The sequence below is a fragment of the Alligator mississippiensis genome, chromosome 1 (assembly GCF_030867095.1).
Source record: "Alligator mississippiensis isolate rAllMis1 chromosome 1, rAllMis1, whole genome shotgun sequence".
Lineage (NCBI taxonomy): Eukaryota > Metazoa > Chordata > Crocodylia > Alligatoridae > Alligator > Alligator mississippiensis.
The window spans coordinates 168,605,594-168,620,456 of record NC_081824.1 but is presented as its reverse complement, the minus strand read 5'-3'; the positions used below and the strand labels follow the sequence as shown (position 1 = coordinate 168,620,456).

Genomic DNA, 14,863 nt, shown 5'->3' with positions numbered 1-14,863 from the left:
CTTGAGCTGTGCCTAAACAGGGGCGGAGACTTCTGATCTTCCTCCCTGGGGCAGACAGGTTACCACCAACCGTAATAGATCAGTCCTGGAGGAGGAGGAGAAAAACTGCAATGAGAGGGTGTGGTTGCAGTCAGCTGTGTTTGCAAACAAAGCATGTCTCCAGCCTCCTTGGGCATGATCTTCAAGGTAAAAGGAGGGGGAAAGGGAACGAGTCCACATGTCACAGCCTGATGGGAGCTGTAGTTCAGTAGCTCCTGCGCGGTTGTGTGAGACTATTTCTAGCCCTGTCAGCAACACCCCAAGAAGTGCTGTGCAAACACTAATTAAAAGAGTATTGCCAGGGCAGCAGATACTTGTCCTCCCTGTTTGGCAGCTGAAAAAATGAGACCTGCTGAAATCCAATCCAAGCAGTAGCCAGGCCAAGTGATATGACTGAGGCCCCACTGTGAGTCAGTGGCAGAGGCAAGGGTTGGCAGAGATGCCAGGACATTCTTGGCCCCAAACCTTTCGCCTGGAGTATGAAACCCTCTCGTGACCATGAAGTGCCTATGTTCAGAGTCTGCCTGAGCTGTGTCCCTCTGTATTTCCACACGGCCATGAATGAAGCTGAAGCTGTGGGAGAAACCAATCAGGACTCGTAGTAGAGATGATATCCTTTATTAGACCAACAAGATTTTTGCAGAGAAAAAATCTTTAATTGCAAAAATCTTGTTGGTCTAATAAAAGATATCATCTCTACTACGAGTCCTCGTTGCTTTTTCCTCTAGACTAATACGGCTACAACCTGGATACCTGAAGCTGTGGGATGCGTGCAGGGCCTGAGGTGCGGCACGGCTCTGCCACTCAAAGCATACTCTCCTCACCACCCAGGAGCCTGAGTAGCCGGGCAAGTGGGCAAAAGGTCAGCTAGTACCTGCCTGCTTCCTTCCACCCCGGAACTACATCTCCCATCAGACCCCTGGCGCAGCGGGTGCCGCCTTACAGGGGGCCTGGGTGCCCGGGGCATGCTGGGAACTGTAGGCCCGCCAGAGCCGCTGCCTCAGAGGGGCTGCTGGGGGGTGCCGGGAGCGACCACTCCGGACTGCTGCTCCCGCGGGGCCCGCCGGGAGCGGTGGCGGCAGAGGGCCGCGCGGGGCATGCCGGGAGGTGTAGTCCGGAGGGGAAGGTGTTGCGGATTCGGTGTCCCGTGATGCCCTGCGGCTGTTTCTGACGCCAGGGCCCGGGTGGGCCGGGCCGGGCAGTGCAGTGCGTCGCGGGCCGGGACCGTGACCGGGGCCGGGGCAGGATGGACTCGCGCGTGTCGGAGCTGTTCGGCGGCTGCTGCCGGGCGGCGGCGCCGGGGGGCGGCGGGGGAGCCCTGCGCGGGCGCGGTGGCCTCGGCGGCGGCTGCAAGGCGAAGAAGAAGGGCGGGCGCGGCCGGGGCGGCAAGGCCAACAACCCGCCCTACCTGCCGCCCGAGGTACGTGCGGGCCGGCCCTGCGTGTGCTTCCGCGCGTACGCGTGTGTGTGCCCATGTGTGTACGTGCGCTTCTGCGTGGCTGTGCCCCTTGGGTGGACGTGTACACGCCTGTAGCTCTGTGCTTGCTTGTACGTGTGTGCGTGTACATACATATGTGCGTGCACTTTTGTGTGTGCATACTTCTGTGTGTATGCGGCCATGTGCGTGTACTTTTATGTGCGCATACACATGTAGGTGGATGTCTGTGCATGTGCACACTTGTATGTGTGATACAGGCATGCACGCGTACAGGCGTGCACACATTTCTGTGGGCACAGGGTTGTACGTGTGTGCATGCATGTGCCTCTGTGTGTACAGGCACCGCTATGTGTACATGCATGTACATCTACGTGTGTGCATGTGTCTGCACTTGTACACATGCACATAAGTCATTTGCAGCTTCGTGGGGGTGGCATCCCCCCTGGCTGATTCTGGGCAGTGCCCTGAAAGCAGTGGGCAAGCAGAGGGAGCAGGGGCCCTGGCAGCGATGCAAGACGTGATGAGGTGGCGGAGGCGTTATCCCTAGCTGGGGCAGGCCGCACAGGGAAGGGTTGGCCTCAGCTGAGAGGTGGCCGCCTAAGCGGTAGATCTCTGCAGAGAAAGAGTTTGCCCCACCATGCCCATGACCTCTGTCTCTTCTAGCCTCTCTCCCCTCAGCTCCAGTCCTGGGAGCATGGAGGACTGAGGTGGATGGTTTTCTCAATTAACCAGGCTGGAAGCAGTCCCTGCAAGTTGGCTCAGTTGCCATGATTGTGGTGGGATGTGTTAAGATGCAGTTCCATGCTGCCTGAATTGTGGCTTGGCCCCTTGGGGAGGGGGGCACTGGGCTCACCCCCCCCCCCCCCCGCCACCCTCACCCCGGTGGGGTCTGAGACAGCCCTGCTCCTTGACCTGCCTGACCTAAAGATGCCCTGCCGGGAGGGTGCAGACATCAGCACAGCAGTGCTTGGCCTCCTGTCAGCAGGTGGAAAAACCTTATAGCCTCATAGTTACTGGGTTGCATAAGGATGAGTGTTGTTCCTTATGCAACCCTGAATGCCCTGTTCCCATCTCTTGTGGATATCTCATCTGCCAGATTGCGTGGGAACATACCCCTAGCTCCTAGGCCCACATTCCTGGCTCAGCAGGCTCCAGCAGCTCCACCCCCTCTAGTCTAATGGGATTCTCTCTATATTTGCTGATTTGGGGGAGCCAGCATGCAGAGGGTCCCCTCCCAGCCCTGGAGAGCAAGAGAGGAGGCATCCCATTTCATGGGGCTTGGCTTGGAAAGGGGACATTGTAGTCTCTTAAGTGCAGACAGTTCCCCAGGGCATGGGGCTGAAACCCGTTCTTGAAGCACAGGGCTTGCCAGGCTGGCGGCACTGCTGCTGTCTCTTGAGGAAGGTTTAAAATCCCAGAATGGCGGTGAGGGCACCTGTTTTTGTGCAAGGCAGGGCCCTTGATCTCAGGCTTGGGGATCAAAAGGTGTAGCTTCCTGTAGCTTCAGTTAGGACCTCCATACTCTGTTCCCAGGGACAGCATTGTTTTTTGTGGCACCTTGGTGGTTGTGCCTGTCAGTGGATAGCACAGCCAGTCCCTGGAGGCTTTGGTATCTCTTCCTTTCCTCTGCAGACCTGCATGCTCCATTGCCGGGCAAGTCTGTACTTGTTGCTTTGGTTTGTATAAGCTGCTCTGAGACAAGACACACCCCTTGCTTAGGACAACACAGCTACCAGTACCTGTGTTGGGAGACAATGCCTTCCCCACAGTTGTAAGGCAGGTGACTAAATGGGTAAAAAATAGGAGCCTCACACTGATGCCTTTCCCACCATGAGCAGTTTCACCTGTAAAACTAGAGTTGTCAATCCCAGGCCCCAGTTACTTTTGCCCTCTGCCATCAGCAGCCATCAGTGTGGTTAGGAGTTGAGCTAAAATGCAGGGAGACCTGCCAGGGAGCAGGGCTGCACCTTTCCCTGACAGAAGCCATGCCCTAAGAAAAGGAACGATGTCTTGAGAAGGACGACAAGGCAGTGCTGCAACTTGCTCCCAAAAACACAAAAAAAACATCCACATGGGTCAGCCTCTGCACTACTATCAGTGATTTGCTGTCTCCCTACAGGAAGCAGCCTTGTTTCCTTTGCCCTTGGGTGGTGATCGGTAGGAGATGGAATTTGATATCGGACACACCTTCTTTCTTGGGGTTGGGGTGGACTTGTTGAGTTAGTGGCTCTTTTTTCTATTCCTGGCTACAGCAATCTGATTTGGCAGCAGTCCCTCCTGGGGAAGCCCCTCTGAGTTGTGCACCCACAGGAGCTCCCACTCCAGTCTGTTTCTCTGGAGCTGTTAGTAGTTTGTTTCATCACAAGCTGATCAAATAGTGCTTGCTTCCTGATGGCTGTGTAGAACCTTGCTTCCCTCCCTGCAGGCTAGCCAGAAATGTTAGTGCCTCATTTAGTTAGAGAAGCACTTAGTGGAAATGGGAGCAACTGCTGTCAAGGAGCGGATGGTCTCTGGCAGGCCAGTTCAGTGCTGGAGTGATTCTTGGGAGCATGTGTTAGAACAGTACAAGGAGGGTGGGAAGGAGGGGAACCTCCATGGCTCAGTGTTGGAGTGGGGGAGGGAAAAGGGAGAGCCTGAGTGTCTGTCCCAGATCACCAGTTCTTCTTGTACAGATCTAGGGGAGGAGGCACTGGATAGTGTGGCGTTGGGGAGGGGAGATATGGCACCTTTCACCCCAGATCACCAGATCCCGAACAGGTCTAGCCAAACTGTGAATATAAGTTATACCTGTCAGTAATGTAATGGCCTTTGTAAAATAAAATGTAGTAGGGGGGGTATTTCTGTCTGTTTTGTAGAAAGTCACCTGCTCTACCACTTGTCACCTCAGCAGTGGCACCAGGAATTGACTGTGCCGTGGAGAACGAGTCCTCTTCATCCACCCCTACAGGGCAGGGCTGTTTTGGAGATAGTGACCTCTTGTTACTTTCAGAAGGGTTTTGGCTGGCATCATACAGATTGGCTAATGCCTTTACACTCCACTCACTTAAACTCCTAGCGTTCACAAGAGAACATCCCAGCTGTTTGTTACCAGACAGACAGCGGCAGCATGTGTCTGGGCAGTTCTAGGGGAACACCGGAGTGAGCCCTGCAGCTCTGGCCAAAGAGGCTGCAACGTATCGTGTGTACTGAATGTTGTGTGGTTTCTTTCTGAAGTAACAGGAAGAGCCCTAATGCTGCTTGACTGCTGATTATACTCCCCCCCCCCAGGCCAGTGTGCAGGCTCATGGTGTGAGGGCAGCCCAGTAGGTAGGGAAAAGTATCTGCAGAAGGTGCCTTGGTGGCACAGAAGGTCATTAACCCATGTATCTTGTTTTGTTCTTTACCAGGCAGAAGATGGGAACATTGAGTACAAGGTGAGTCCTTTGGGGGTTGCAGAGAGGATACTCCCTAATCTGGGGCTCATGGGAGATTAAATTAATAAAGGCAGTATGTAAGGGAGGTGTCTTGGTACACCCCAGGAAACCTGCCCTGGGGAGCAGGTGCAAGAAGACAAGTAGACTACACTATCTATGTAGCTTTGGGCTCTCTGAATCCAGTGGTATGGGTTGATGTAGAACAGACTGGATCCTGATTTCATGCAGTACAGAGTCCCTTAGAGCTACACTCTATGGGCCCTCACATGACTGGAGCAGTCAAGTGATCAGTGTGCACTTGGCTTCTTCTGAGCCATATTCCCTCCTTAGAGAGACAGAGCTACTGATGCCAGTTATGGCTCTTCCAACCGCACTGCAGAGCTGTCCCACCATTCTTAGCTATTGAAGCCATTACAAATGTGGTCGAGCCCATGCTGTCCCTGGGGTGCCAACTCTATTCTAGTCCACAGCTGCCATCTGCAAGGTGCTTGAAACATTCTGCTCTTGATATATGCAGCTACCTGTAATCCCATCTTTCCTTTCCCCCTGGCTCTTCAGACACTAGTTTGGAGTGTGTTTCCCAGGGGCAAGTCTGCAGGAGGGGCTGTTGCTTCACAGTGGAGGATTAGGGAGTTGTTTTCCCTGGGAGGTGGGATCCCTTCCAGTGCAGGCCACGATCATAACTGCTCTTTCCCTCAAGCAGCTGAAGCTGGTGAACCCCTCGCAGTATCGCTTTGAGCACCTAGTGACGCAGATGAAGTGGCGGCTACAGGAAGGCCGGGGCGAGGCTGTATATCAGATTGGTGTGGAGGACAATGGGCTGCTGGTGGGCCTGTCAGAGGAGGAGATGCGTGCTTCCCTCAAGACTCTGCGCCGCATGGCTGAAAAGTATGCATCTCCTCAGGATCTCTACCCTCCCTGTAGCCGAGTGGTTCAGATGTTCTCCAGCTTAGGAAAACCCAGCTCTGTCCCCAGCACCCCCAGAACCCTTGCAGATCTGGTGGCTGTTCTGCCACCTCCACAAAGCCTACAGATCAAGGAAATTCCCCCTAGCCAATGTCCTTCATAACCAGAGAGGACCCTAGATGAGGGCCTGTGGTCTTTGCTGCTAGAGAGCACTATGGTTGACAGTGTTAGGTTTCTGCATAGGTTTCTGTCACTCAGAGTTAATCTCCCTGGCAGATTGAGTTTTGCTCTGAATTCCCCTGTGGTTCCCTGGGAAGGTGATTCCCTGAAGGGCCAATCTTGCAGTGACCAGTTCCCTCCTGCCCCTTTTGCAGGGTCGGCGCTGACATCACCGTCCTGCGGGAGCGCGAGGTAGATTATGACAGCGATATTCCCAGGAAGATAACAGAGGTCCTTGTCCGGAAGGTTCCTGATAACCAGCAGGTATGGGACCCCTTGACTGGGCTGTTCTCCCTGGCTTGGGGACCCTCTGGTACTGGAAACTGCCAGGCTCTGTCTAAGAGGTTTTCTGTTGGGAAGAGCTAGGAATCCTTCCCCTGGAGGCACCTTCTTCTAGAATAGTTCATAGGACACACTTTAGTGAGCTGCCAGCATGGGATCATGAGACCCTCCTTCATCTGGAGGGGATCAGTTAGAACCCACTCCAAGTAGTGGGGGTTGGCTGGGTCAGGGAGTGCGATGACGAAGCCTTGCACCTCTGTGGCAGTGGGCCTTTTGAGGATCAGGCCATGACAATGAATGTCCGTCACACCAAGCATGTACGTGAACTTCCTTTTGTGATGTCATAGGCCAATATGCGTCATCACAGCAGAGTGTGCTGTGACAAACCCTGTCCCATGACACCATGGGCTAGGGGACAAATCTAAAGCAGCAGCCAGAGATTGCTGTGCAGTACAGTCCCTCTTGGCTACCCTTCAGGGAGCCTGTAGGGCATGCCTCTGCTGACATCTGGTGAGCACATGCCACCTGTCTATATGAGTGGGGTCCCTGTCCAAAGGGGACAGGTTCCCCTGTGATTTTTCTCAGTCTTGTTCCTTTAGTTCCTAGACCTGCGAGTGGCTGTGTTGGGGAATGTGGACTCAGGAAAGTCGACCCTGCTGGGTGTCCTCACGCAGGGTGAGCTGGATAATGGGCGGGGCAGAGCTCGCCTCAACCTCTTCCGGCATCTCCATGAAATTCAGACAGGAAGAACATCCAGCATCAGCTTTGAGATCCTGGGCTTCAACAGCAAAGGAGAGGTAAGGGTGGCAGTGAGGAGAAAGGGACCAGATCAGTTACAGCAGAGAATGGGGGAGTGTGGGTGTCCTATCTTGTTGCTTCTGGCCGCTGCACCTGAAGGGATCATTCCTTATCACTCGTGGATCAGCCAAGGAACAGATGTCTAGTCCTGCATTCCCTGTTGGTGCAGTTGAGGTTAGGAACGATGCAGCTGAGGTGCTGCTTGTCCAGGTGGAACAGACATACTTTCTAGTGTCCTGCCTCTGCCTCCAGAAGAGCAGCTCTGAGGTTGACCTTATAGTGCAGCCATAGCAGTTTGAGGTCTCTTGGGCCTGGACTTTTTCCAAGTGCCAACCCTCAAGTTCTCTCTGGCACTTGTTTCTGCTTAGGTGGAGTTGGGGTTGACAGCTCCCTTTTCTTTTGCATGCCCCTCCCTCAGCCTCTGGTTTCTCTTCCTCACTAGGTAGTGAACTACAGTGACTCACGAACCGCAGAAGAAATCTGTGAGAGTTCCTCCAAAATGATCACCTTCATTGACCTGGCTGGCCACCATAAGTACCTGAAAACCACCATCTTTGGCCTCACCAGCTACTGCCCGGACTTTGCTATGCTGGTAGTGAGTGCCAACACTGGCATCGGTAAGTGTGCCCCAGCTTGCCTGAAGTCCTCCCACTGCCCGCATCTTGCCCTGTGCCATCTGGATGGCTGTTTTCTGACTAATCCTTGGCTCTGCAAGAAACACTGTGGGTTCCTAGGGAGAGGCCCTGTCTTTCTGTCTAGGGTGATGCTTAAAAAAATCGTGCCCTCTTCCCATTACCCAGAAGCTGAGCTTCCATTTTCATCCCTGGTGAGCTTTCTGGCCTGAGACACAAAGGCATCCTGCAAGCAAGTGATCTTGGTTCCTGTTACTTTTAGCTGAACTCTCCCTGATCTCTTGTAGCAGGTACAACGCGAGAGCACCTGGGCCTGGCCATGGCCCTCAAGGTACCTTTCTTCATCGTCATCAGCAAAGTGGACTTGTGTTCAAAAGCCACTGTGGAACGGACTGTGAAGCAGCTGGAGCGCATCCTGAAGCAGCCAGGCTGCAACAAGCTCCCCCTGTTGGTGAACTCAGATGATGATGCTGTTACAGCAGCGCAGCAGTTTGCACAGTCTCCCAAGTAAGGGACCTTCATCCTTTCTTGCAAGGGTTGTGGTCAGTCAGCTTAGTCTGGGCTCCTTGGGGTATTCCTTGCTCCACAAAGATGCAAGAGGAGACCACCTTTTTAGGAGGCATTAGCTGAAATAAACATCTCTTAAATTATCCACCTGTCCCCTCCCTAGATTTTGTCATCCTCATTCATGTTCCTTCTCTGAGGCCTGTTCTGGACACACACAGCAAGAGCCAATGACTGATAGTGGAATGAATGTATTCCCGTATTATCTAGGAGACAATGTTCCTGTGAGGAAACTTGAATTGATTGGGTGCAGATGGCCTGGCTTGAACCCTTTGTGGGTAGGTGGGATCATTGCCAGCCCACGCTGCCTTCCCTAGGTGGGGTTAGTTCTTTACAACAGTTCCCCAGGGTGGGTTCCGCAGCTGCGTTGCACCCCTAGCTCATTCCTCTCTGTCTGTTTGGCAGCATCACCCCCATCTTCACTCTGTCCAGCGTTTCTGGGGAGAACCTGGATCTCTTGAAAGTTTTCCTCAACATCCTTCCTCCTCTGACCAACAGCAAAGAGCAGGAGGAGTTGATGCAACAGCTCACAGAGTTCCAGGTATGTAAGAGTGTTCCCTTCAGGTTATTACACTGTGCTTACCACCGTGGTGGCTCAAGCCAGGCAGAGGGTCCCCTGGATTCGGCGTAGCAAAAGTTGTTAGCTGCTGGACAAGTAACAAGGGAGCTGAAAACAGAGACCCAGCTTGTACTCATGCTAAAAATCTATCAGACAGTTGGGTCCCCAGCTGAACTTCAGAGAGGAGATGCATTGACCATATCTGAATAAAGACAGCTTTTATGTCCATTTCTTAAGTCTGCGGTGTTTTAAAATGGGGAGGTGTGGGGGCTGATGAAAACCCTGATGCACGCTTTGGTACCCTGAAGAAAGGAGCTTTCCTGCAGCCTGTGTTAGGTGGATGATTGTGGTTGCTTTCCCTGTTGCCCAGTGACTAAGGAGCTTGCTCTTGTTGCTGTAGGTGGATGAGATCTACACAGTGCCTGAGGTGGGGACTGTCGTGGGAGGAACACTGTCAAGGTGAGTGCTGCTCTTTATATAAAAAAATCAACACAGGGCCAGGCTTTGGGTGTGGCAAGGGTGATGTGGCATGACCAGTACTGATCTTGCAGGGGATTTGATCCATGCTGCACTGCCAGGCCAGTGTAGGGCAAGCTGCCTTAATACCCTTCTCTGGGTGAGATGGGGAGCAGTGTAGGGATGAGCTTAGGAGCAAGTATTGTTCTAGGAGACAGGCACTGGTGAGAATCCTGGGCAACTAGCTGCACCTTCAGGCATGAGGAGGGCACCTTGCATGAAGGAAACTGAAAGAGATGATTGGTGGGTGGCCAGAGCACAAAAGATCCAGCGTGGGAGCTGCTCGGCTGTCAGGGCAGTGGCTGGTGCTTGGTTGGCCTTCTGAGGTAGCACTTTCATTGGACTCCAAAGTCCTGCCTCAGGTAGGAGGTAGCTTGGAGAAGAGCAGCAGGACCATAGCCCTATCCCTGATGAGAGCAGTGTTTGCTGTGTTGCCTCTGTACAAACCAAGGGGAATGTTCTTCCTGTTGGTCTCCTGATCAAGATTGGGTCTGCTGGTCCCTCTCTCAAGGATCCTAGATAAACTGATCCACAGTCAGTGCTAAATTCCCTGCATTCCAGTGAAGGCAACACAGAGTTCAAGGAGGAGGTGCAGACTGGGGTGTCTATATCTCAGGACCAGACCCTTGGAATCTGAGCATCAGCATACCTGCTGTAGAGGAACAGGGGGCGGCACTAATTGCTTTGAGGAATTCTGACTCCCACATTGCCAGCGCTGATCAGTTGGGCAGACCCTGGAGCAAGAGCCCAAGCAAACTGCCTTGTAGTGGGATTTGGAGAGGCTGTGAATCGACTTCACTGAGTGTCACTTTCCTTGTGTGTCATGCTTAAAATGTGTCCTGCTCTTGTGCCATCTGCAGTGGGATCTGCAGAGAGGGGGAGAACCTGGTGGTTGGCCCAACTGACGATGGCAAGTTCCTCCAGCTGAAGGTGTGTAGCATCCAGCGGAACCGTTCAGCATGTCGTGTGCTCCGGGCAGGACAGGCTGCTACCTTGGCCCTTGGGTCCTTTGACCGGTCCCTGCTACGCAAGGTGAGTCTTGTTCCCATCCTCTAGGACAGGGGTTGTCAACCAGGGGTATGCTTCTACACACCACCCAGTGCTTCTTCCTCCCAGGAGCAAAGGGAGGGGGGACAGCAAGGGCAGCAACACCCCTTTGCAGGCTGCACAGACGCTGCCCACCTGGCTGGACATGGGAGGGTGGGGGGAAGCTCATGTGCAGTGGCCACTGCCACCACCCTGCATCTGGCTGTGAGCCTCCCCTTCTCCATTGCTCCATATTCAGCCGCCGAGGGTACGCTTATTGGAGTTGGAGTACTGAGTCCAGTTCTGGGTGCCACACTTCAGGAGAGATGTGGGCAACATCGAGAGGATCCAGAGGAGGGCCACTCACGTGATTAGGGGGCAGCGGGGCAGGCCCTACGAGGAGAGGCTATGGGACCTGAACCTGTCCAGCCTCCACAAAAGGAGGCTGAGAGGGGATCTGGTGGCTGCCTATAAACTTGCCAAGGGGGATCAGCAGGCAATGGGAGAGTCCCTGTTCCCCTGTGCACTACTGTGGGTAACAAGGAACAATGGCCATAAGTTGACTGAGAGTAGATTCAGGCTAGATATCAGGAGGCACTACTTCACTGTCAGGGCAGCTAGGAACTGGAACCAACTTCCAAGGGAAGTGGTGCTCACCCCTACCCTGGGGGTCTTCCAAAGGAGGCTAGACTGCCACCTAGCTGGAGTCATTTGACCCCAGCATCCTTTCCTGCCCATGGCAGGGGGTTGGACTAGATGATCTGCTTAGGTCCCTTCCGACCCTACCAACTATGAAACTATTAAAGGTTGAAAACTCCTGCTCTAGGAGCTGCCACTCAGCTCCTCAGTGGTCAAGGAGTGATGGGGTCAGCGACCAAGACCTTGAGCTGGCAAGGTTGAAGGTTATTACTCTTTCTCAGAGCTGTCCTACTTGCTGGGAAGGGATTTGGGATACACATGAGAAACATTCACCCCAACTCCAAGCCTACAACCACCACCCTAAAATCTGCTTCAACTAGTGTGACAGCAGGCCTCCGGGCTTTGGCATGCATCCATGCATCTTTGTAGATTTTCAGGGACTGGGTTGGGGCTGAGCCCCAAAGCAAGGAAGAGATTATGGCAAGCTAAAGGCCATGGGATTCAGACCAAGAAAGGGCTGTTCTCTGATAACCTGAGTTTTGGGTTTGGGGCTGTCATGCAGGGCATGGTGATGGTGAGCCCAGAGATGAACCCCACTATCTGCTCAGTCTTTGAAGCTGAGATCGTACTGCTTTTCCACGCCACAACTTTCAGGAAAGGATTCCAGGTCACTGTGCATGTGGGAAATGTGCGGCAGACTGCCATTGTGGAGAAGATCCATGGGAAGGTGAGCTCCCAACTATGGAGTGGGTGTTGCCAGGATTCCTTAGTGTTAATACCTTCAGGCAGAAAGAGAAGTGGGATAGGATGTCCTGGCTATCACAATCATAGATTTGAACTCACTGCTCATCCCTGCTAAAGCCAGTGGACTTGGTCAGATTCCTCCTTTCCTCTCCTGAGAAGCTGCCTCTTCACTTTGCAGATGGTCTGCTGGAATCACTGGGGAAAGCATCAACAGGACAGGATAGGGGAGTAACCCCTTCTCCAATCCTCACTTGAAGAGAATCAATTTTTGTCCCAGGTTCCCCTTACAGTGGGAGGGACTCGGGCTGCGGCAATGTAAATAGTGGGTGACTGGAGAAAGGAGGGATCTTGTAACCATCCCTGTTTCCCAGTGCCCGCCAATGTGGGGCTAACGGTCATACTCCTGTTTGTACTGTGGTGACCAATTGTCCTGTCTCTCCCTCAGGACAAGCTGCGAACAGGGGAGAAGGCTGTCGTTCGTTTCAGGTTCATCAAACACCCTGAGTACTTGAAGATCGGAGCCAAGCTGCTCTTCCGGGAAGGAGTCACCAAAGGTATTGGGCATGTCACCGACCTTCAAGGCATCACCACCAAAGAGAACAGCTTAGAGGAAACCCTGGGGACAGGAGGGCTGAGCTTCTGACTACCGTTCAGTGGGAGTGCTCTCCAGACACCAACGATTGGGGAGACTGATGGGAGCTCCCCCAGCTCTTCAGGTGCTACCAGGAGCTGCTGCTACCCAGTTCTAGCATGGGTTTCTCTCCTCCGCGTTGCAAGATGGAGCCCAGGAGATTTTCTTGCATTCAGTGCCCTTCGTGGGACAAATGAAGCATGTCTTTGCATCGCCTGCTGTTTTTGTTAACCTGCCCTCTCTGAGAATAGACCAGCGGCAGACCTGGGCAGGCGAGTCCTGGCTTTGTTTCTTGTTTGGAAAGTTACTGGCTTAGGCAAAGCAAAGCCCCTGAAGTGAATGACTGGCAGCGAAGGGAACCTGCCTCCTGTCATGCAGAAAGATCAGCCCCATTCTGGCTTGCCGAGCATTGGGCCCTGTTGTCATACTGTTTTCCCTATGGGGCATAGACCTTTGGGTAGGGGCAGGAGCAAGCCTTGCCACCTACAGCAGGGGCTGGGTTACACATGGACTCACAAACAAAAGGAAGGCCTCTCAAATTGCTTTCAGGACACTTTTTAACCCTTTGATTTTGGTTGGTTTTAATCCAGTCCTAATTTCCTTCTGTGCTGAGTTTTCAAGACTCCTGCTTAGTTTCATCTCTTCCTGTGTGTGTCAACTTGGGGGAAACCTCCTCCCTGGACTAGCCCTCGCCTGGTGGGGTGACTTCTGCCCAGTGCTCCTGTCATGTGGGAGGTCTACACAGCCCAGTGCAGTTGGCCTGCTAAAGGAAACATGAAGCCAGATTTTACACCTGTCTCTTCTGCTCACTGAGGCTAGCCATAGCCTGTGTTTATACCTGCAGGTGGCTGTTGGAGTTTAGCAGCAGTGACTTGCAGTGGATTTGTTGCAGTCAGACTGTGCCCCAGCCCAGCTCACTCCTTGGGGACTTGCCTTAATACTTAAGAAGCCTAGGGGGCAGTTAGCAGCACAATGTACAGTGGCTTCTACCATTGGATGCAATTTTGACAGCAACTGCTGCAGTGATACTTTTGCTCTCGTTCTTCTTGGTCAAGTAGAGGGGAGACGTCCTTATCTCTGCCATGGAGACTCAGTGTCTGAGGGAAGCTAGTGTGAGCCCATGGCCACTGAAGAACCTGTATGCAGGTAGAGACCAGCATGCTCCTGTCTCCCTCCACTCTGGCTATATACTTCCCCACTTGTGTCCTTCAGGTAACAAGTGCTGAGTAGTGAGGGGCAGCCTGGAGAGTGCAGTAGAGGCTGTATTGCTGTACGTAAGGCTCCTGATTTTCTTGGTGACTTCAGCCAGGCTGGTTGGCTGGAGCACTGCCTGCAGCTAGCATGCTGTATAAGGAGACATGGGCAGCTGGGCTGGGTAGCGTCTGCAGGTGGTGTTAAGGAGAAAAAAGGGAGCTAGTGTTTTGCTCCCTGCAATGCAGATCAGATGCTCTAAGGCAAATGTCCCTCAAACAACTTGGGGCCAGATGCTTCTGCTGCCTCCTGCTCTGGGTTTTCTTCTTGCTGGGGCTGCCGCTAGGGTCCAGGGAGGTAAGACTGAATGGCTGAGTTTACTACTCCAATGAGCTGCTCTAGAACATCAGCTTCCTCACTACCAGCTCTGCCTGCAGCCTGCAAAAGTGGCTGGCAGTTTTGAAGGGGGGTAGGGGAAGAAGATGAGTGGTTTGTTCTACCAAGAAGGGTTAAGGGGAAGTGCCTTCCTTCCCAACCCACTGTGCTGATTGAATCCTCCTGGCTTGGGGAGGCCTGTTACTAACACAGAACAAGTGCTGCCCATTCTCTTCGGAGGGGCAGGGAACTGACTCTTGGAAGTACCTTGCCCACTTCCAGCTGGGGCTAGAGGGCTCTTCTCTCTCCCCTTCACATATGGATGTGGCTGCTTTATTGGCTCAGATTCATTAAAGCAGGGGGCTTTTCCATTTCAGCCCTGGCAGCTGGCTGGGTCCCAGTGCAGTGTTTTTGCCCTCATATATGCTTTCAGGGAGGACAGGGCCCCAACTACCAGCAAGAACTTCCCTCTGGTGCTACTGTGTCAGGGTAAGCATTGCCCAAGGAGGGGCTCCGTCTCCCTGTTGCCTGCAGTGCCCTTGATATGGCCTCCAGCACTGACACATCCTCAAGGTGCTGTTTCTTCCCTGGAAGAGCACTTTTCACCCCTGTCCTGTCCTTCCTTCCCTGTGTGGGGTAACTGTTCTTGGTGCCATGCTCTTCATACTTCACTGTTATGTTGTCTTGGATTTCTCATGCTGGGAGATGATGCCCATTTCTTTGGCATCTCTATATATAATGTACAGAATAAAGATGTTTTATTGAGAGTGCACTGGCTGCGTGGTGGAGGTGGAGAGAGCTTTCCCAAACCTTGCAGCCTTTTGTGGAAATGACTTTGTTGCTAGGTCACAGCTTTAAAAAAGCTGTCTTCCCCTCCCCCCTCTTCCCATG

General features: G+C 53.2%; 1 protein-coding gene across 1 annotated transcript; it reads left to right on the top strand.

Annotated features, from left to right (window-relative positions):
- Positions 1-1,193: 1,193 nt before the first annotated feature.
- GTPBP2 (GTP binding protein 2) lies at positions 1,194-14,744 on the top strand. The gene is made up of 12 exons (XM_006276349.4): positions 1,194-1,459; positions 4,864-4,890; positions 5,594-5,778; positions 6,171-6,279; positions 6,897-7,094; positions 7,538-7,712; positions 8,015-8,234; positions 8,697-8,832; positions 9,251-9,309; positions 10,227-10,398; positions 11,594-11,758; positions 12,221-14,744. Exons 1-12 carry the CDS (start codon positions 1,286-1,288, stop codon positions 12,416-12,418), a joined length of 1,818 nt encoding a protein of 605 aa, XP_006276411.1. The 5' UTR covers positions 1,194-1,285; the 3' UTR covers positions 12,419-14,744.
- The last annotated feature ends 119 nt before the right edge of the window (positions 14,745-14,863 follow it).

What these genes read in the sequence shown, in the direction of transcription:
- GTPBP2 (XM_006276349.4), top strand. Translation starts at nt 1,286, where the DNA reads ATGGACTCGCGCGTGTCGGAGCTGTTCGGCGGCTGCTGCCGGGCGGCG. An exon ending in CTGCGCCGCATGGCTGAAAA is followed by an intron (nt 5,779 to 6,170) that starts GTATGCATCTCC and finishes CCCCTTTTGCAG; the next exon opens with GGTCGGCGCTGACATCACCG. An exon ending in AACAGCTCACAGAGTTCCAG is followed by an intron (nt 8,833 to 9,250) that starts GTATGTAAGAGT and finishes TTGTTGCTGTAG; the next exon opens with GTGGATGAGATCTACACAGT.